Source organism: Nannobrachium achirus, assembly GCF_963921795.1.
Source record: "Nannobrachium achirus genome assembly, chromosome: 7".
Taxonomy (NCBI): domain Eukaryota; kingdom Metazoa; phylum Chordata; class Actinopteri; order Myctophiformes; family Myctophidae; genus Nannobrachium; species Nannobrachium achirus.
This window is the reverse complement of record NC_137816.1, coordinates 71,249,145-71,272,325: the sequence shown is the minus strand read 5'-3', so window position 1 is coordinate 71,272,325 and position 23,181 is coordinate 71,249,145. Positions and strand designations below refer to the sequence as shown.

The 23,181-nt window shown below is 42.5% G+C and overlaps 1 protein-coding gene across 1 annotated transcript in view; it reads left to right on the top strand.

Annotated features, from left to right (window-relative positions):
* Positions 1-508: 508 nt before the first annotated feature.
* tollip (toll interacting protein) overlaps positions 509-23,181 on the top strand; it is a 43,097-nt gene continuing 20,424 nt past the window's right edge. The window contains exons 1-3 of the mRNA XM_080729898.1: positions 509-637; positions 5,178-5,333; positions 12,819-13,001. Of these exons, the coding sequence (XP_080586024.1) occupies positions 605-637; positions 5,178-5,333; positions 12,819-13,001 (372 nt within the window). The 5' untranslated portion in view covers positions 509-604. The remainder of the gene's footprint in view (positions 638-5,177; positions 5,334-12,818; positions 13,002-23,181) is intronic.

The window sequence follows — 23,181 nt, the reverse complement described above, 5'->3', positions numbered from 1 at the left end:
ACCGCTTATCACTACATTATACATAAATGTGGGGTGGCTCACAATAGCTGAACAAGTTACATTTCTCCAGGGGTATAACTTTAACTCGATCAAGTTACTGCCATGGTGATGAGTTACTTGTAACTGTACAAGTTACGCTTTCAAAGTAACTGTTCCCCAACACTGCCCAGAAGCAAATATTTCAGTTACAAATATTTCAAAAAAAAAAAAAAAAAAAAAAAATCAAGATATTTCATAAAAATAGCAGATCTACAAGCTTGCAGAATTATTATTATTATAGTTCAAAGTTTCTGCTTAACCCATTTAGGCCTGAACGCATTATTTTATGCTTTAAATATTAAAAAAAATAGCAGATATACAAGCTCAGCTCACTGCGAGCTTGTATATCTGCTATTCATTAGTTAACTGTACATTGTTATTATCATCACCACCGCCCGCCACGAGGGGGCGCTGCAGCGCGGAACTGCCAGGTCAGCTGACCCAGCGTCGTGTCGTCGTGTCACGTGACCCGGCCTCTTCTTCCGCGTTGGGTTGTTGTTTACATCCACAAGCAGCAGATCTCCACAACATCTGAACGAACCAACTGATCTACAAGACCAGCAGCATGGCGACCACCATCAGCACGCAGAGGGGACAGGTACGACATAATGACGTCATAATGATCTAGAACAAACCATGTGTGGTGTTGTTTTAATGACGTTCTTCAATCATGACGTTGCTAGGCTAGGCTAGCAGGGCTAGGCTAACTGTAGAACAGTGGTCGAGGACCCCCACAGTGTCTCTTCTATCAGCCCGCGAACCCCCGTTTGGAAAGATGTGCCAGGGACCCCCCATCCATGAGAGAACGTGTTTAACCACCCTAGCAGTTCATCTCAAGCATTTTAACGTCAAGGACCCCCCAGTTTGACATGCACCAGGCTGCGGACCCCCTTTTCAATGTCACTAGGCTGCGGACCCCCTTTTCATTGTCACTAGGCTGCGGACCCCCTTTCAATGTCACTAGGCTGCGGACCCCCTTTTCAATGTCACTAGGCTGCGGACCCCCTTTCAATGGCATTTCTAATCTCTGAGATCCCGATTTCTATTGTAATCAATGTTTATTTAACTCTGAGAGTACAAATGGAACCAAATGGACCCCAGAGTTACAGAGCTGTGAGGGTCCTTTTGGTTCCTAGCTGTCATTTTAGCTGGGGACCCCCTGGAACTCCCTGAAGGACCCCCGCTTTGAGAACCAGTGCTCTATAGGTTGAGGTTCTCAACCTTTTCAGGCCTCGACCCCCCAAATAATCATATTTTAACCGGGGACCCCCCACATCATATTTTAACCGCGGACCCCCAAATAATCATATTTTAACCGGGGACCTTCCAAATCATATTTTAACCGGGGACCCCCAAATAATCATATTTTAACCGGGGACCCCCAAATAATCATATTTTAACCGGGGACCCCCCAAATAATCATATTTTAACCGGGGACCCCCCAAATAATCATATTTTAACTGGGGACCCTACCCATCCTTAGAGTTGAGCTATTACGTTTTGTACAACACATAAAATAGCAGATCTACAAGCTGCGAGGCGTTGTGTCAGGATCATGATATTTTACATGACCAGAAGGAAACCCTGATCAATTTGTTTCAGGCTTTTTGGCAGTGGCGTCAGTTCAGAAAAAGATAAGGTATGGCAACTGGTGTCGAGCCATACCTTAGCAACAGCCATGATACATTTATCCCCCCCCCCCCAAATGTACATGATACATTTATCCCCCCCCCCCCCCCCCCAAATGTACATGTGTCTGCTATTTGTCTGGGTTGTTGTCTGTCTGTCTGCCTGCTATCAAGTGGGATGACATTAAACATAGCTGAGCACATCTCTCTTTCAATTGTTTCACAAAGTTATTTATGACTGCCCACTTTCAACACAAATGTTTTTTTTACAGAAAATAAATAGTTATGGCTGAGGAAAATAAAATAAAACACAATCTACTTAAAATAGATTACCCAGACTGTTTAGCTACCAAATGTCTGATGATGCAGTTGTTAAGTAGAGCTAACAGTACATCTCTCTTTCATTTGATTTGCATTAAGCCTACAATGTCGTTTTGGGTCTGCTAATCGAGTTTGAGTATCACTGGTGTAGACCAGGGGTTCCCAAACTTTTTGTCACCTCATAAATATTGTTTTAATCCGAGGCACCCCTACATTATAATGTTCACTCCCAGCACCTTATATTTATAGCATATCGTCGTTGTCGGGTGGAAACCTTATATGTCCAAAACCGTTCGTTTTGTATTAATCATCTATAAAATGTAATAAACTAGTGAAAACAGCAGATCTACACGCACACAACGCCTCGCATCGCGAGGCGTTGTGTGCTTGTAGATCGGCTGTTTTCACTAGTTTTGTGCGACGGTCTTGTATGATGAAGCAGGGCTTTGCTTTACCAAAAGACGTACACATTTGAAACTTGGAGATACGAGGTTTTTGCCCGACAGTGACGATATTTTAGTGATTATGTTGTGAGGAAAACGTTGAGATAACAGCCATTTTGGTTAGAACTGACTGAAAATAACTTTGTACTTCAAGTTTAAAATGATACTAAATATTTTTTCAAGTGTCCAAATAAATTCCAAATATTATCAAATGATCTCGCGGCACCCCTGGACTGCCGTCACGGCACCCCAGGGTGCCCCGTCACCCCAGGGTGCCCCGACACCCCAGGGTGCCCCGTCACCCCAGGGTGCCCCGACACCCCAGGGTGCCCCGACACCCCAGGGTGCCCCGTCACCCCAGGGTGCCCCGACACCCCAGGGTGCCCCGACACCCACTTTGAAAAGCCCTGATCTAGACGCCCAGGCAGCCACCGGCTGTCTGTCTGTCCGTCCGTCCGTCAGTCAGTCAGCCAGTCTGTTTGTCACGTCACACTTTTGCCCTGCTCATATCTCCGCCATCGTTGCCACTATCAAGGTGACATTTTCCACACACACTCCTTGCCTGCCAAACCACAACCTTCAGGACCCCCGGACCTCCACGGACCCCCAGGGACCCCCAGGGACCCCCTGCCACCGCTGCCAAATAGTGCAAAAATGACCAGATCAACATCCCAACTGGGCTGCTCACAGGGAATTCCCGGGACTCCTGCTGCTCCAACAGTCCTTCACCTTCATTGGTTTAACTTTGCCCCGCCCCCTCCCCTCATTGGCCAAAACTTTATTTGGCTTTACTCATCAACAGTTTGTCGTACAAACTTGTGGGTGGAACCAATGCCACTTACAGGCCTCTTTGTGTAGACTGTGACCTGACGGTCGCTTATCTCCCGATTAGGGAGTCTTACTGGTGTATATTGATGTGTTTAATAACAGGACTTCCTCCGCATCCTGCCCACCTAGCAGCAACAGTATAATGTAATGTATATAACATATATGATAATGTATAATAACAGGTATATGTAGGAGAACTCCCCCAGGACTTCTTACGCATCCTGCCCACCCAGCAGCAACAGCATAATGTATATAACATATATTATAATGTATATTATAATGTATATAATGTATATTATAATGTATATAACACATATATTATCATATTTAATAACAGGTATATGTAGGAGAACTCCCCCAGGACTTCCTTCGCATCCTCCCCACCCAGCAGCAACATAATGTATATTATAATGTATATTATAATGTATATAACATATATATAACATATATTACTGTGTATATTAACAATTTCTCTGCCATTTTAAACATAGCTGTAGTAAGCAGCTGCCAAATTGTCCTTACCTTTTAGCGTGGGCACGCGCACGCATCGTGCACAATCTGTGCGCGACTCATCTAGTAGACGTGTAGACTCGGTGACAAGCTTTCGAATACAAAAAACCCCATTGAAATAGACATATCCGTTGCCACGCTGTATTCCTGCTTATCAGCCAGTGTTTACATGAAAAAACATTGAAAAAAAGCCAGGCATGCGCTATGGTAACACGTGGACACGTTCGCGCACAAAACGCACGATATGTGCGGGGATCATAATCCAGGCGTGTAGAGACTGGATCAAAGTTTCCAAACGCAAAAATCCGATTGAAAAACGAGCGTTCCATCGCCGAGTAGCTTCCACTTCTGTTACACAGTAAACCAATGGAGGCGGGACTATGGCCCAGGCTCAGACTGGATACGGAAAGCTGGATCCGGTCCAGACCGGAAATGACCGGATACAGTTAGGGGGGCGGGCCTAAAGAGCCAGAATCAGCGAAAATCTGCGCTAATACTTTTAATCCTTTCATAATGATTAAAGCTAATTAAACTTTACGGGCTCTACGGGCATGGCAGCGCGGTACAGCGGGAAATCTACGGTTTCTACGGGGATCGCGAGGTATGAGTTAACAGGTATATGCAGTGATGTCATTACGTGCGCATCCCGCATCAAAAACTCATTCAAGTCGCCCAGGGACTCATTCATGTCATGGTCCTGGGGTCCCGGGGATGCGCCTCCATTGGAGTCCATGTTAATTTACTTCTTCTACTTAAGTTGCTATATTAGTTTAGATAGTTTAATTTGTTTTTTAATGTATTGTGTAAGATAAACACTGTAAAGATGTATTATCAGTTAAACCTGGAACAGCTAAAAACTATTTTCACTAGTGGTTCTCAAAGTGGGGTCATGGGTCCTTGAGGGAGTTCCAGGGGGTCCCCAGATAAATGATAGTTAGGAACCAAATTTATGGGTCCGTAACTCGGTGAACAAATGGAAACAAATGGACCTGTTCCATTTGTACTCTAGTATTTTAACATTTAATATAAATTGGGGTCCCAGTGATATAAATATAATTAAATGGGTGTCTGTAGCCTAGTGTATTTAGAAATCCTAGTTCTAAGTTCAAACATTAGCCAAATTGTAAAATAAATATAAGAAATAGGCAAACATTTTAAAAATAGCCGATCTACAAGCTCACAGCGCTCGAAAACATTGTATTGAGGACTCATAAAACTTTTCTGGGACCCATTTGAATGACCACCTGTGGGTCCCGGGACCCATTACATTGAAAACCTAGTAACATCACTGATATGTAGGAGAACTTCCCCAGGACTTCTTACGCATCCTCCCCACCCAGCAACAGTATAATGTATAATGTATATAATGTATATTATAATGTATATAACGTATATCTTATTATTTTAGGTATATGTAGGTGAACTTCCCCAGGACTTCCTTCGCATCCTCCCCACCCAGCAACAACAGCAGGTCCATCTGGACGCCCAGGCTGCCAGACAGCTGCAGTACGGAGCTGTGGCCACCGGGGGCAGCGTGGGGCGGCTCAGCATCACCGTGGTGCAGGTGGGTGCAGTACACTCTGTGGACGCTAGGGGTCACTGTGGTGCAGGTGGGTGCAGTACACTCAAAGTGAGCCCGGCCCGGCCCGGCCCAGCCCGGCCCGGCAGAACGTCAGCCCAAGCTCGGCCCAAAGCCCCATACAAAATTGACAATTGGAGACGGACACAGCCCGCAGCCCCACATTATAAACTAGCTTAATTGCTGCAGAATGCAGTAGCCTTTTTCCTCATAAAATATTGGTGATTGGTTAAGAACAGAGTCATTCTACCATTTTCCAACTGTCTTTATATAAAAGACATTGTAGCAGCATCGTCCTAATTATGGGACAAATAAACATGGGAGCCTCGCTGGAGAACACAGCTGACGGCCACCGCTAAATCAGGAAGCAGGCGTACAGGCTGTTAAAGCTACAACATTCACACTACGTCTATCATATTATTAGGATACAAAAGTGTCTGTGAAAGGTTTCAACGATCTCCGCTCTGCTCAGGCAGTGCATGCATGCACACGCCACAGCAGCCACACACACACACACACACACACACACACACACACACACACACACACAGTCAACGGGAGCATGCACACTCACACGCTCAACTGAAAGTTGCGCAGCAGCGCACATGCAGTCACACACGCTCAACTGTGTCAAGTTGCGCATGCAGCAGCGGCACAGCGCAGCCATAGTCATGAGCGAGCAGCTTTACACAGTCACAGAGACATCATGTTACCGCGCTGCGCTTGCCTACCGGATTATAAAAGCCAGACGCAACCATAGACTGTAAAAAAATATATGGACGAAGCGAAGCCATTGGTCTCTATGCTGCGAAAATGAAGTTTTTTTGTCCCTTGTATGGGTGTCTCCATTATTGTTTGAATGGTACCCCAGGAATCATAAGGAATGCTATTGGCTACCAACGGTCACGTGGAACCGCAGGGATACATGGGAGAATGTGGTCGGAGCCTCCCGAAATACAGCACACGAAGAAGAACACAGCCGGCTGGTATCAGTTTAGTTGGCCACGCCCCCCGCAAATGCGTTGCACAAAACGCATATCATGGTGATTGAAAGGGAGTTTTTCTCTTGCGACAGGAACCATAAAGTATTTATGACAACGTTTATTAAGGTTAGAAAATCAAAGGGGAAAACGAATGGGGTCCAATGTAGACAAATTCTTGTTGGTACCTCGCGGGGGGAAAACAGTGCAACTAGCGGCCAAACATAGGAAGTTTTATTTCCGTATTGGATTCGTTTTAAATGGGCGGAACTATGCCCCTGGACGCAACCCAAAGGAACTCTGCCCCTGGACGCAACCCAAAGGAACTATGCCCCTGGACGCAACCCAAAGGAACTATGCCCCTGGACGCAACCCAAAGGAACTCTGCCCCTGGACGCAACCCAAAGGAACTATGCCCCTGGACGCAACCCAAAGGAACTCTGCCCCTGGACGCAACCCAAAGGAACTCTGCCCCTGGACGCAACCCAAAGGAACTCTGCCCCTGGACGCAACCCAAAGGAACTATGCCCCTGGACGCAACCCAAAGGAACTATGCCCCTGGACGCAACCCAAAGGAACTCTGCCCCTGGACGCAACCCAAAGGAACTCTGCCCCTGGACGCAACCCAAAGGAACTATGCCCCTGGACGCAACCCAAAGGAACTCTGCCCCTGGACGCAACCCAAAGGAACTATGCCCCTGGACGCAACCCAAAGGAACTATGCCCCTGGACGCAACCCAAAGGAACTCTGCCCCTGGACGCAACCCAAAGGAACTATGTCCCTGGACGCAACCCAAAGGAACTATGCCCCTGGACGCAACCCAAAGGAACTATGCCCCTGGACGCAACCCAAAGGAACTCTGCCCCTGGACGCAACCCAAAGGAACTCTGCCCCTGGACGCAACCCAAAGGAACTATGCCCCTGGACGCAACCCAAAGGAACTATGCCCCTGGACGCAACCCAAAGGAACTCTGCCCCTGGTCGCAACCCAAAGGAACTATGCCCCTGGACGCAACCCAAAGGAACTATGCCCCTGGACGCAACCCAAAGGAACTCTGCCCCTGGACGCAACCCAAAGGAACTCTGCCCCTGGACGCAACCCAAAGGAACTCTGCCCCTGGACGCAACCCAAAGGAACTATGCCCCTGGACGCAACCCAAAGGAACTCTGCCCCTGGACGCAACCCAAAGGAACTATGCCCCTGGACGCAACCCAAAGGAACTCTGCCCCTGGACTCAACCCAAAGGAACTCTGCCCCTGGACGCAACCCAAAGGAACTCTGCCCCTGGACGCAACCCAAAGGAACTCTGCCCCTGGACGCAACCCAAAGGAACTCTGCCCCTGGTGGTTACCTGGTATTATGAACTATGCCCCTGGACGCAACCCAAAGGCCCACATATACGTGACAAATTGAGCCCGGCCCGCGCCGCACTGCGCCGACCCGTTGGGCTCGGGCTGAACTTTGAAGCTCTAGTCAGAGTGAAAGCCTCCATCAGAGTACAAGGTGAAGAGCTATCACCTCACCGTGGTGCCATCACCTCATAGGCTCTGTTAGACATGTTTAGGTGATAGCTAGAAAACTACACCGCGGTGAGGTGATCGCTCCTCATCTTGGACTATGAGAGAGGCTTTAGGGTCCCAAAAGGAACCCAGAGTCCCCACATTGAGGACCCCTGGTCTAAATGGTCTGTTACTCCTTTTTCTTTTAGTTAGTGTTACCTAACCAGCACCACCAGCACCACCAGAAATTAGGTAGCACCATCTTTTTCTTTGTATAGCGTGGTATTAATGCATAGCCTTATCATGCTGATGATAGTTGTGTTCATTTCCATACCATATGTTGCCTTGATGTAGGCTAAAGATTAACAATGACCCAAACTTGGTATTTGCTAAATATTTTAATCTGAACTTTAGGTTCCTCTGCATGAGCAGCCGTAGTTGACAAAACACTAAGGCTGTGTGATTTGAGGAAAGCCTCAATATTCAATATAATGTTGAATACCTCGATAACAATATGTCTCATGTTAAGTATAAAATGATGTATTAGCCTATGTATTTTTGCTTCAAGTTAATTGAAGCTAACTAATTAATTCAAGAAAAAAAAAACAAATATCTAGCCTAAAGGCCCATTCCCACTGGGCCAAACAAAATATCTGCCACATTCAAAGTGGATGGTAGATACAGATAAAATAAATATCTGCCGCAGATATTTATTTTATTTGTATCTACCATCCACTTTGAATGGAAAAATATCTGGAGAAAGAGATTTTTTTTTATCTGTTATCTGGCCCAGTGGGAATGGGACTTAACAAAGGCAATATAACTGTAATACCTAGAACTTTGACTTTCAGTTGCATTAATGCACAACATACTGTAGACTAAATGAAATAATAATATTTGGCCTAGTGCCATTCAGGATGGAAAAATAAAACTGTCCCTTTGGAGTGAAGTAGAAGTCAGTTTCAAGAGGAGATACTGGGAAGTAGCTGGCTACTTGATATCATTCACTTGGACACGCACACACACACACACACACACACACGCACGCACGCACGCACGCACGCACGCACACACGCACACGCACACACGCACGCACGCACGCACGCACGCACGCACGCACGCACACACACACACGCACACACGCACACACACACACACACACACTAACAACACGATACACACGCTATACATCAAAGACAGAAAAGTTTGGGCACGGTGGCGCAGTCAGTAGTGCTGTCGCCTCACAGCTAGAAGGTCCTGGGTTCGATTCCCGCCGGGGGACACTGTGGGTGCTGGGGGCGTGTTCCCTCCTCCGCGTCATCAGTGCCCACACCCTAGGTGGGGTTGGCAAAAGGGCCTTTCTGTGTGGAGTTTGCATGTTCTCCCCGTGTCTCCTAGGGTAGATACCCTCACAAAAACATGCAGTAATCCTGGTCTCTATAAAGCCTCCCCCTGGCCAGCCGGGGCGCCTGATGGAGGGGAGTGGAACTGGTTGGAATAACGTGTTCCTTCCACGCGCTACGTCCAACCGGGGAAGCTCCCCCTGTCAGGTGATAAGAAGCGGCCTGCTCACTCCTCATGCATTGAAGGAAGCATGAGCTCAGTTCGGGGCCCTCCCCAGGTTGGCAGAGGGAGAGTAGAGCCCAGGATCACAGCTTAGGCAATTGGCACCGGGTGAAAAAATGGGTTACAAAAATCGTGGGATAAAAAAAAAAAAAAAAAGAAAAAAAAAAAAAAGACAGAAAAGTTTTCAGGTGGCGTACATTTCAGCTAATCGTCTATGAAGTGAGAAATGCGCATTTTGGAACTTAACGAGCCACAGCTGTTTCGCACGTAACAGTAGTTTAATGTCTGTAACCTGAGGTTGAAGACATACACGAGTGATTGCTAATCAATAGCTAATCTAATAGCAAACAACCCACCACAGCTCCATGGATTATAGATTATCCAGTTTGAGGTGACAACAGCAAAAGCATGGTTATACAAAGAAAGGTTAGTATTTGAGAATTGAGATCTATCCATGGTGATTGGTGAGTGAGAGAGAAGGAGAGTGAATCTGTCTCTCCACGATGAGTCTCCGCTCTAGTTTAAGTGTGTGTATGTGCGTGCGTATGTGTGTGTGTGTTTGTTTGTGTGTGAGAGAGAGGAGGAGCGATGAGGCTCTTCTGCACAGCAGGCAGACACAGAGAGAGAGAGAGAGAGAGACGGTCCTCCAGGATTTTTTATTTTTCACTCATCCTCCAACCAAGTCGCACAGGTGCGACCTGTTTAAATTTTAACTTGCACGTTATGAAATTAGGTCGCATATAGGTTGCATATAGGTGGCATATAGGTGGCATATAGGTCGCATATAGGTGGCATATAGGTCGCACCCTGGAGCCCTGCTTGTAGGTCATACATGGGCGACTGGCGGCCCCCACCTTCACTTAATGCGGCCCGCAGGTTAATATCAGAATACTATGATAATATATCATTGATTTCAGCTGTTAAAATTCCAAACATGCAAACATGACCCGCTTTAATTACTTCAGTCTACAGTAGTAGTCTACAGTAGTAGCTTAATGTCTAGTAATGGTCTTTTTTTTATGCACAATGTATTTGTATTTAAGTTCATACAGTTAACATAAGAACATATAAATGCATTTGAAATTAAATACAAATTTAATTTTTCAGGATTCCAATTCAAGAATAGCGAAAAATAATGTAGGATTCCAATTCAAAAATAGTGTTCCACTGCGCTGCGTTTTGAGCTTGTAGATCGGCTATTTTTGCTATTTTTGACTGTATGCATTGTGGCCCTCTGGAGTGAGTGTGAAAATATAGTGGCCCTCTCCATAATCAAAGTTGTACTGTTAAAGGATCACCTCACCTCTGGGACAACCAGATCTTGTTGTAGCCATGCTGAAATACTAAAATATCTAAAAACACAGAGATTGAACACAAATAATAACTCAGGATTGTGTTGATCGTGTCCCAAACAACAATAAAATAACATCTGGTTGTCCCAGAGGTGAGGTGGTCCTTTAAGTAACTTGACAAATAACCATTGAGGCAAAGAGTTTGAGAACTGATTTAGAAACATTTAGTAAAATCTGCACCTTTGGTCTTAAAGGAGTAGTTCATCCCCAAAATGACTTTTTTTCTATTGATTACTCAGGCCATGGAGAGTAGAGTTCAATAATATTTTTTGGTTTTTGTCACATTCCTAAGACAATTTTTTTTTTTCCCCAGTAAATTTACCCCCCATTGATTCCGGATGGTGACCCGTTTCGAAACGGGTCACCATCCGGAATCAATGGGGGTAAATGTATTGTTATCACATTTTTGTCTTAGGAATGTTACAAAAAACAAAAGATATTATTGAACTCTACTCTCCATGGCCTGAGTAATCAATAGAAAAAAAGTCATTTTTGGGGTGAACTACTCCTTTAAAGGACAACTTTGTTTTTTTACAACAAGGGTTCATATTTTAGATTGTAATCAGAGAAAAGAAAAGGTGAGTTTTAAAGTGTTTTCATTTGCTTCGTTCTATTGTTTTATCGTGTTTACCGTGCTAACATGTGGGGCATGCGTATGCATGGGGGCATGCGTACAAGTGGCTAAATATGTCTTTTTAGACACAATAAGCCAGCAGTTTCTTTATTGCTATTTACAGTAACACTTCTAGCCCCCATAAGTCACATCCAACCATGAAAGGTTGCATTGTATCTTGGGAATGGGCTTATTCTGTGAAAAATTACATATTTACCAACTTGTACGCATGCCCCCAACCACTGAAATAAGAATCTCTAAAGCAATAGAAAGAAGTAAATGATTTTTTTTTAACACTCATATTTTATATCCTTTAATTACAATCTAAAATATGAACCCTTGTTGTAAAAAAACTAAAGTTGTCCTTTAACTCAGTCAGTGGCATATTTAAATTCATTTGGGATGACCTTGGACGATATTGGTTCATTCATGGCGATACGATACGATTCGATTTAATTATTTAAAATCGATATAGTAACTATTTAGCAAAGAAATTAAATCTGTGTGAAAGGTGTGGATAGTGCAGGTTTTTAAGGGAAACATGTATTATTATGGATATAAATAAGTAAACACAGTGATTATCTGCCAAATACATGGTCATTGTATATTGACAAACCTGCACCTTGTAGCTATATGGAACGGAAAAGTAATTAAACCCCTCCTTTTATTTTTTTCTTCTTAAAAATGCTAAATACAATGCACAAGTAGGTAGTATCGATACAATCGATTCTTTGCACTGCCGATTCGATACGATACAAAATAAAACAATACGATTCGATTTTAGCTGTTTTCATTTCGATATACTTCGATTTTTGAAGTTAAAAACGATATTTCGATACAGTTACTATATCGTTACACCCCTAATTGCCGGTTCGCCAACAAAGGGTTAAAAAAATAGTGTGCACGCTGGTGCACACATTCGTGCACAGATCATGCACTATGCATGTGCATGCTTTTCACAGCTTTCAAACAAAAAAATCTGCTTGGAAATCCGTTCAGGCATTCAGGAGAAGGCAGCCCTTATGTTTTCTTCAAATGTAAACAAACATGGCTGCCATGTTTGAAAGATGGGGTTGGTATGGGGGTTAAACATGCAATTTCGCGATCGCCATCATGCCTAGTACACTGTTGGAGGTCCAACATTTTTTTTTTCAAAAACATTTTTTTCAAAAATGTTTTATTATTTTTTTTTAAAAAGACGTTCAGAAGACGTCTGGCAGGGAGGTCCATAGTGAGGTCCATAGTGAGACGTTTTAAAGACGTTTTTATCATAGAAACGTCTTTTTTGGCAGGGTATGAGTTAATGGGTTAATCTCTCTCTCTCTCTCTCTCTCTCTCTCTCTCTCTCTCTCTGTGTCTCTGTCTCTGTCTCTCTCTCTCTCTGTGTCTCTGTCTCTCTCTCTCTCTCTCTCTGTGTCTCTGTCTCTCTCTCTCTCTCTCTATGTCTCTCTCTCCCAGGCTAAGCTAGCTAAGAACTACGGTATGACGCGCATGGACCCGTACTGTCGGGTGCGTCTGGGCTACGCCGTCTACGAGACGCCGACCGCGCACAACGGAGCCAAGAACCCTCGATGGAACAAAGTCATCCAATGTAGCGTTCCTGCTGGAGTGGATTCCTTCTATCTGGAGATCTTTGATGAGGTTATTATTAAACATTATTATTAATATTAAACATTATTAATAATATTAAACATTATTATTAATATTAAACATTATAATGTAGCGTTCCTGCTGGAGTGGATTCCTTCTACTTGGAGATCTTTGATGAGGTTATTATTAAACATTATTATTAATATTAAACATTATTATTAATATTAAACATTATTATTAATATTAAACATTATAATGTAGCGTTCCTGCTGGAGTGGATTCCTTCTATCTGGAGATCTTTGATGAGGTGATTATTAAACATTATTATTAATATTAAACATTATTAATATTAAACATTATTATTAATATTAAACATTATTAATATTAAACATTATTATTAATATTAAACATTATGTAGCCTTCCTGCTGGAGTGGATTCCTTCTACTTGGAGATCTTTGATGAGGTTAATATCATTATCATTATTATTATTATATTATTCTACTTATTTTTAACCCATTCAGGCCTAGGATTATTGCATGCTTTAACCAGTGAAAAATAGCAGATCTACAAGCCCACCGCGTGCTGTGAGCTTGTAGATCTGCTATTTTTCTTTTTAAAACATAAAATAATGATAAACAATACAGTGTACCCATTCTAAATGGGTTAAATTGTTATCGTTTACCGTGATAAAAACAAACGATAATCACATAATGGAGATTTAAATTTATCACTGGGATAAGTTCACCTTTTATCTGCTGAGCTGCATATCCGGTACCATTTAAACCCTCTAGAATTGGTCAAACAGATACAGTCTCTTTTTTTTCACTCTCGACCAAATCTCTTGGCTATGAAATAGCAGAGTGACGAATTTTTAGGCATTGACTTTATGCAGGGGTTAAAGTTCTCAGTCCTGGGGACTGATTTCAGTCTGGAGGATTCCATAGAGCAGGGGTTCCCAAACTGTTTTTGTCTCAGGTCACCCCATAAATATTGTTTTAATCCGAGGCACCCCTACATTATAATTTTCACTCCCAGCACCTTATATTTATAGCATATCGTCGTTGTCGGGTGGAAACCTTGTATGTCCAAAACCCTTCATTTTGTATTTACCATCTATAAAATGTACTAAAACAGCAGATCTACAAGCACACAACGCCTCGCAACGCTTGTAGATCGGCTGTTTTCACTAGTTCTGTGCGACAGTCTTGTATGATGAAGCAGGGCTTTGCTTTACCAAAAGACGTACACATTTGAAACTTGGAGATACGATGTTTCTGCCCGACAGTGACGATATTTTAGTGATTATGTTGCGAGGAAAACGTTGAGATAACAGCCATTTTGGTTAGAACTGACTGAAAATAACTTTGTACTTCAAGTTTAAAATGATACTAAATATTTTTTCAAGTGTCCAAATAAATTCCAAATATTTTCAAATGATCTCGCGGCACCCCTGGACTGCCGTCACGGCACCCCAGGGTGCCCTGTCACCCCAGGGTGCCCCGTCACCCACTTTGAAAAGCCCTGCTTTAGAAGATAAAGAAGCGTCCTCACGCTGCAGCCAAAGTGCTAACATTTATTTTAGGAGAGAAAGTTGATCCATGCCAAAGCACCAGCGTTCACCCAGCAGTCTGCTGTCACCCAGGCTGATGCGGCCACGCCCCCATGTTCATGTTCTGGCCACGCCCCCATGTTCTGACCCTCAGGGTTAGAGATGAAGCTCGTTAATTCTTATTGATAAGGAGCACCTTAAAGGAGCTATAGTCAACTTTTTCTTGAAAAACGGATGCTAAAATAAAAACAATGTTTCGAAAATATTTTATTAAAACATAAGCTTCATACATGTGTTTCTATTCAAAAATGACCACAAAAAGCGTAAAATAATGATAAAATAATCATTTTGGCCATAGACCAACACTTTGTTTACATTCTAGTCTATAGACTAGGATGTAAACAAAGTGTCGGCCCTACAATGAAAAAGTTGACTATAGCTCCTTTAAAGATCCTGATTATTGATCCTGCTTATTGATCCAGGCTTTTATCAGACCACTGTTGAGCCTTTTATAATATGTTGTGGAAAGATGCAGTATGAGACGACACATTCTGAACAGAACTGGTATCTTTATTAAAGATGCAGTATGAGACGACACATTCTGAACAGAACTGGTATCTTTATTAAAGATGCAGTATGAGACGACACATTCTGAACAGAACTGGTATCTTTATTAAAGATGCAGTATGAGACGACACATTCTGAACAGAACTGGGCTTCCAAGTGCCCCACTACAACATCCATACCCAATGGAACATATCCAAGTGCCCCACTACATCGCCCAATGGAACATATCCAAGTGCCCCACTACATAGCCCAATGGAACATATCCAAGTGCCCCACTACACAGCCCAATGGAACATATCCAAGTGCCCCACTACATCGCCCAATGGAACATATCCAAGTGCCCCACTACACAGCCCAATGGAACATATCCAAGTGCCCCACTACATAGCCCAATGGAACATATCCAAGTGCCCCACTACATAGCCCAATGGAACATATCCAAGTGCCCCACTACATAGCCCAATGGAACATATCCAAGTGCCCCACTACATAGCCCAATGGGACATATCCAAGTGCCCCATTACATAGCCCAATGGAACATATCCAAGTGCCCCACTACACAGCCCAATGGGACATATCCAAGTGCCCCACTACATAGCCCAATGGGACATATCCAAGTGCCCCACTACATCGCCCAATGGAACATATCCAAGTGCCCCACTACATAGCCCAATGGGACATATCCAAGTGCCCCACTACATAGCCCAATGGAACATATCCAAGTGCCCCACTACATAGCCCAATGGAACATATCCAAGTGCCCCACTACATAGCCCAATGGGACATATCCAAGTGCCCCATTACATAGCCCAATGGAACATATCCAAGTGCCCCACTACACAGCCCAATGGGACATATCCAAGTGCCCCACTACATAGCCCAATGGGACATATCCAAGTGCCCCACTACATCGCCCAATGGAACATATCCAAGTGCCCCACTACATAGCCCAATGGGACATATCCAAGTGCCCCACTACATCGCCCAATGGAACATATCCAAGTGCCCCACTACATAGCCCAATGGGACATATCCAAGTGCCCCACTACATAGCCCAATGGAACATATCCAAGTGCCCCACTACATAGCCCAATGGAACATATCCAAGTGCCCAGGGAGCTATCAAGATACCCTTACTCCCACACCCACCTGAAGGGCTCCTTATAGGTCCACTAAACTCTTAGACGAGCCCGCTTACCTTTTCACCCACCCCGGCCCCATCCCCATACTCTGCACCCTAGGCCTTATTCACCAGCTCTGCCTATAGGCACCCAGTAGACAAGTACAGTAGGCTCAGACAGCTCTGCCTATAGGCACCCAGTAGACAAGTACAGTAGGCTCAGACAGCTCTGCCTATAGGCACCCAGTAGACAAGTACAGTAGGCTCAGACAGCTCTGCCTATAGGCACCCAGTAGACAAGTACAGTAGGCTCAGACAGCTCTGCCTATAGGCACCCAGTAGACAAGTACAGTAGGCTCAGACAGCTCTGCACTAACCTCCATACTCACCAAAACCCCTCTTTGCACACTCATACTGTTCCTAGAATATACACCTTCCTAATATATGAGAAAGTTGTTTTGAAAATCTATTTAATGTATTTCACGTTTTGCCCCTACAAGATGACACTGTGCTTGTCTGCAAGAAAAATAAAAAAATTAGTATGTACAGTAGGGGTGGAACTATGACATTTCAGTCTTGTTCAAGTGAAACACAAATGTAAAGAAATAACTATGTGGTATTTAATACATATTAAGTTAGGTAACTTGAAACGGTTGGCCCTTTCAGTGGGTTATAATAGAGTCACAGACACAATATTAGATTTCGGAATTATGTAATTGTATTTTTGCAATTTGGACAAGTCCAATGGATTCCTAGGCCACATAAACATAGGGTTTGACACAAAAAATACTTGTCTAGGGTAAATAATGAAGGAGTTAGAGTATTTTAATGAATGTTTGTCCATCCTGGACGCCATCTTGAAAATGACACCTTTCCAGTGGTCAGACTTTGGTAGACTTTTAGTATGTTATTAACACATCGGATGCCCACGTGGTGTCTACAAGTCAATTTCTTTGATGTCGCTGGAGGCCCAACGACGCGTTTGACGCGTTGTACAGTAAACTATACTGTACTGTAGCTACTGCACTTGGCTACCGCGGTGATGAAACAAACTCCATTTCCCAACATGCAGCGCGCAATTACGTCACCCGGACGTGCTGTGTGTCTCGTTGACTTCCTGTTTAGCGGCTGCACAAAAATGCTGTTATCTCCGGATTCTCTTCCTTTTTTCATTTTTTTCTTAAAACGGCAGCCTCTTCTACATGCCGTAACACAAACACTGTGGCTTAGAAATGATAAAAAACGGTCCTGACTGAAAGAAAAGATTTTCGCGAAATAAACAGGACATACTCGGATTACATTTACTCGGATTACTTTTCTCGCCAGTACTCTCGCCGGTAGGTAAAATGAGCACCAGCAAATTAAGACGTCAAAACCACGTGGGCGTCCGATGTGTTAACTCATTCTGTGCCAGATGCCAAAATGCCTCCAAGGTAGCTGTGCCGAGATTTTGTATGTTTTTCTTTACTATGCAATGAAAAAAAATGATTTTTTTTTTATAATTTTTTGAATGAAAAAAAAGTGTCCATCCACTAGAATGGACACACATTTTCACACATTTTCTCAATCAGCTAAACGAGGGAGCGAACACACAAACAGAGAAAAGCATCTCTCTGATCTCAGGTCATTTTGACATCTTAAAAAAAAAAAAAAAAAGATTTTTATTTTTTTTTCTATGTAAAAAACACAAAAAACGTCATAAGCCGTCATTGGCACACAGGGCTATTGGAAAAAAAACGTCAAAACCGTCATGTGGCACAGAATGAGTTCTTAAGGACACCTAATCTATACTTACATTCCTCCTATTGCCGCATCCCACTTCCAAGCCCATTCACGCCCACTTCACATCCACCTCAACTCATAGCTAGATCAGATGTAGATCAGATGTAGGTCCGTAGTAGGTCGGTAGAACTCACAGAATACCGCCCTAACTCTATCATTGGCCCCCCGTTGCCATGGTGACCGGTGACCGGTGTCTGGCTCGTATTCCCAGCTATGGGACCGGCGGATCCAATTTCAACCGAGGGGGGCGTAGCCAGAACACACACACACACACACACACACACACACACACACACACACACACACACAAAAATAGCTCACAACTTTCCACTTTTCTCTTTCACCTCAATCGCAGTAACATCCGTATACACCACGTCATCGCATCACCATTTTTTTTTTTCAAAACTTTTTTTTCCCAAATTTTTTTTCCCAATTTTTTTTTCTAAAATTTTTTTTTCTCAAAAAAAATTTTTTTCCTCAAAAAACTATTTTTTTCTCAAAAAAAAATTTTTTTTTCTCAAAAATTTTTTTTTCTCAAAAATTCTTTTTTTCTCAAAACATTTTTTTCTAAAAATTTTGTTTTTCTCAAAAAAATGTTTTTCTCAAAAACTATTTTTTTCTCAAAAAACTATTTTTTTCTCAAAAAACTATTTTTTCTCAAAAAACTGTTTTCTCAAAAAATTATTTTTTCTCAAAAAAAACATATTTGGCCATTACACACACCACACTGCCGTAACATGCTTCTAGTACTACACAAAACAGTTGAAAAACCTTTTGTTGCAATTTTTTTGGGTTAGGTGCTTTTTTTTCATAACTGCACCCGCCTACATTCATTAGTGTGCAATAAAAAAGAATAAAAAAGAAAATAATGAGTTCTTAACACATTCCCCGCCATTAACCCTCTAAGGCCCGCATTAAGAAATACTTGAAATAAAAAATTGAAAAAAATCAGATGGTGTTGCAGTGATGTTAATAGGTTTTCAAAGTAATGGGTCCCGGGACCCACAGGTGGTCATTCGAATGAGTCCCAGAAAAAAATTATGGGTCCCCAATTTGGGTCCCCATTTTATTTATTTTTTGCATTGTGAGCTTTTAGATCGGCTATTTATATTTGCCTCTATCTTATATTATTTTACAATTAGGCTAATGTTTGGACATTTTTGATAGTATAGTTTTAGCTTGTTGATTACTTTGGTGCAATAATGTTCTTTTTTTTTCTTTTCTTGAGGTAATAAAAAGGTAACTTATAAGTACAATTTAAGGTACTTTTACTTTACTGGAGTATTTCCAATTTTCATTACTTTTACTTCTACTCCACTACATCTCAGAGGCAAATATTGTACTTATTCCACTACAATTACTTGAAAACTTTACTAGTTACTTTGAAAAGTATAGCCTACACAACCACTTCAGCCATGGCTATTTTCAAAGGATATTATTTGGTAACATGTGATACAGAATAATTGTGCATAATGAGTACTTTTACTTTTAGTCCTAAAGTGTAGCCTATACTTTTACTCAAGTACATTTTGAATTCCGGACTTTTAACTTGCAGTAGAAGATACTTTTACTTAAGTAAAACATTTGAGTATTCTTCTGTGTATGGAGAGACCACTCGACGTAATACTATGAGAAAGTGGAGCGCTCCGGAGAACTGCTGTTGTAAATCACAGATAATTAGTTTCTCCGCTTTGAAAATCAGACGTCTTTTTATGACTTAATGAGTTTATGACCCTCTGCCAGCCTCACTGACTGTGCCAGAGAGCAGCCACGGCAGTAGCTTTAGCATGTAGCTAAACGTAGCAGCATCACATCAGAGTGACAGAGAGAGCACGTTCATTCATGCTGCTGCAGTGCAGAGTGCGGTGGCTCCGCTGCATGCAGAAAGAGACAGACAGACGGCAGGCAGTTTCTGGCGAGGATATTAATGAAACGAAATGCTGTTTGCGACACGTTCATTCCGCAGGGACCCTGACCGCGACGCTGTTGTTTTGCCAGTGTAGAGACGTCACGTTTCTGCGCCGTCAGTTGCACACGTTCTGTGGGGGAACCCCTTTGTGGGGGAACCCCTTTTTTGCTGTGCCACTATGATCAGAGAGCGGCCCGGTGCTACGCTAAAACTCAGGCACCCATTGAATTCTGTGACCATCTATGGGCGCACAGAATGGCGTCGGTGGACGATAGAACGCACTGTTAGTTCTATCGTCTGTTTTAAGACTTTCTACGCGGATTTCATTTGTGTTAACGTAGGGTAAAGTAACATGCCTTCACCCATGAATAATGGTGGCGTCTGTGGACTTTTTAAAATATATATTTTTTCGCGACGTGGTAAATTATTTTAACGTGGATGCGTCCGTGGGACCCCAGGGCAATGACGTGAATGCGTCTCTAGGCAACGTGAATGCGTCAGAGACGCGGGACGCGCACGTAATGACGTCACTGTGTTGTAGGAGTCCTATTAAGAGGAAAATGTAATGTTTTTTTCAAAAAAATGTTTTTGTAAGATTTTATAGCCATAAATCAAAAATCATAAATCATGCTCTAATTTACATATGGGGGATATTTTTCACAATAATAACATATGTACATGTTCTAGACATTCTAATGATCACCAAAAAAAATAGTACAGGCATTTTACTTATGTTTTTGTGAGGTATAGCTTCCATGAAAAAGTGAGATGTTGTTCGTCAAAACTCTGGAATTTCAGCGGGTGTGGCGGGTGTGAATGTCAGCCCCTGTGGGGGGTATTTATATGCAAATATTTTGGCCAATGGCATTGTAATACTAAACAATAGAATCCAATGGTGGTGTTTAGGTGGTAGGGGGAGCTAAAATAAAATGATTTAAACCTTTTTTTGGATAAAATACAAACGTTGTAATATTACAACCGTGGGCCTTAGAGGGTTAAACAATACCTTCGTACTCTACCATGCCTCCAGTCTCCATAGACTTCCATGTAATTCATAGTGCACGGATCATGCACACCCATGCCTAGATAATGCACCACGTGTGTCCACATTGCTCACAGCTTTCAAACAAAAAAATCCGAATGGAAATCCGTTCAGGCATTCATGAGATAGAAGCCATTATGTTTTCCTAAAATGTAAACAAAGATGGCTGCCATGTTTGATAGATGGGGTTGCTATGGGGGTTAAACATGCAATTTCGCGATTTCTATCATGCCTACTACATTTTTTGGGGTCAGAAAAAGAAATTGATTTTTTTTTCAAAATGGCAGAAATTCTCGGGACTATCGGGCCTGGCAGGGAAAGACATTGAAATAATCTCGGGACTATCGGGCCTGGCATGCAATGAGTTAAGGACACCTAATTAAGTGTGCCTGCCATGCAATGGCAAAACACTTATTGTAATCCGCCATACTTAAGTAATTAAGTTCCTTGCAAATTTCGGCACGTAATAAGTGCTGCGCGATTTACGCCACCGCCGCAATATATACATCAAAACGTGCGGCTCGGCCGGGAATGGGGTGCTATTACTTTTCTAAGAGAAAAGTTGTATCGTTTAATTGATATTAATTTATTAGTGAATTAATTTTACCCATTGACTTATAATGGGAATCGCAAAAACTCACATTCAATATTTTTTTTCTTGCAAACCATAGGGGCTACAGTTTCAAAACTTGGAGAGGAGATTTATAATGATATCAAGGATTAAATAAAAAATAATTACGTCAGTTGGCCTCATGGTGGCGCTATAACAGTCCACTTTACCTTTCGGCTTGTAACTCTTGAACCGTGGGTCGGAAAATTAAAATTCCTTTTTCCCTGGATTCCTTGGGTCATGACGCATCTCCTCATATAGGCCACGCCCATTTGCATCAGGATAGATTTTCCGCCATTTTGAATTTTCTTCAAAAAACACTTTTTGCTCCTTTTCCTACATATTTTCTCCAAATTTCACAAAAATCGATACACACGATCTATGGACTCATGCGATAAACATATTTAAACGATATTTTGATAGTCCATACCGTTCTTCCGTAACAGGGTTCCAAGCGGGAGGAGCGGGAGGAGCCCGTTTTGTAAGAAGTAGCCATAAATCACAAACGAAACATCCAGTCAACACCAAATTTTAACCACAAGTGGGGGGCGCTATACTGAACATATACCCAAAAGCATTTCCACTTCGACCCATAGGGGGCACCATAAACGCGCAAAACGTAACCGTTTCATGCCAAAACGTAACCGTTTCATGCCAAAACGTGTTTTTCAGGGGGAACGACCCTCTCAAAACGAAACACTAACACCAACCGCTACACAAGGTTGCACAGACTTAGCGAGCTGCAGGCACACTTAAAATTTCTTAGAAATTTTCTTTTCTAGTCTATACTTACATTCCTCCTATTGCCGCATCCCACTTCCAAGCCCATTCACGCCCACTTCACATCCACCTCAACTCATAGCTAGATCAGATGTAGATCAGATGTAGGTCCGTAGTAGGTCGGTAGAACTCACAGAATACCGCCCTAACTCTATCATTGGCCCCCCGTTGCCATGGTGACCGGTGACCGCCGTCCATTGGCTCGTATTCCCAGCTATGGGACCGGCGGATCCAATTTCAACCGAGGGGGGCGTAGCCAGAACACACACACACACACACACACACACACACACACACACACAAAAATAGCTCACAACTTCCCACTTTTCTCTTTAACCTTAATCGCAGTAACATCCGTATACACCACGTCATCGCATCACCATTTTTTTTTTCAAAACTTTTTTTCCAACATTTTTTTTCCCAATTTTTTTTCTCAAATTTTTTTTTCTCAAAAATTTTTTTTTCTCAAAAAACTATTTTTTTCTAAAAAAAATTTTCTCAAAATTATTTTTTCTCAATTTTTTTTCTCAAAAATTCTTTTTTTCTCAAAACATTTTTTTTCTAAAAATTGTTTTTCTCAAAAATGTTTTTTTCTCAAAAACTATTTTTTTCTCAAAAAACTATTTTTCTCAAAAAACTATTTTTTTTCAAAAAATATTTTTTTCTCAAAAAAAAACATATTTGGCCATTACACACACCACACTGCCGCAACATGGCGGTGAGGGCCGCGCAGCGGCCTGAACTCTAGACTTCGGGCCGCAAACTTCTAGTACTACACAAAACAGTTGAAAAACCTTTTGTTGCAATTTTTTTGGGTTAGGTGCTTTTTTTTCATAACTGCACCCGCCTACATTCATTAGTGTGCAATAAG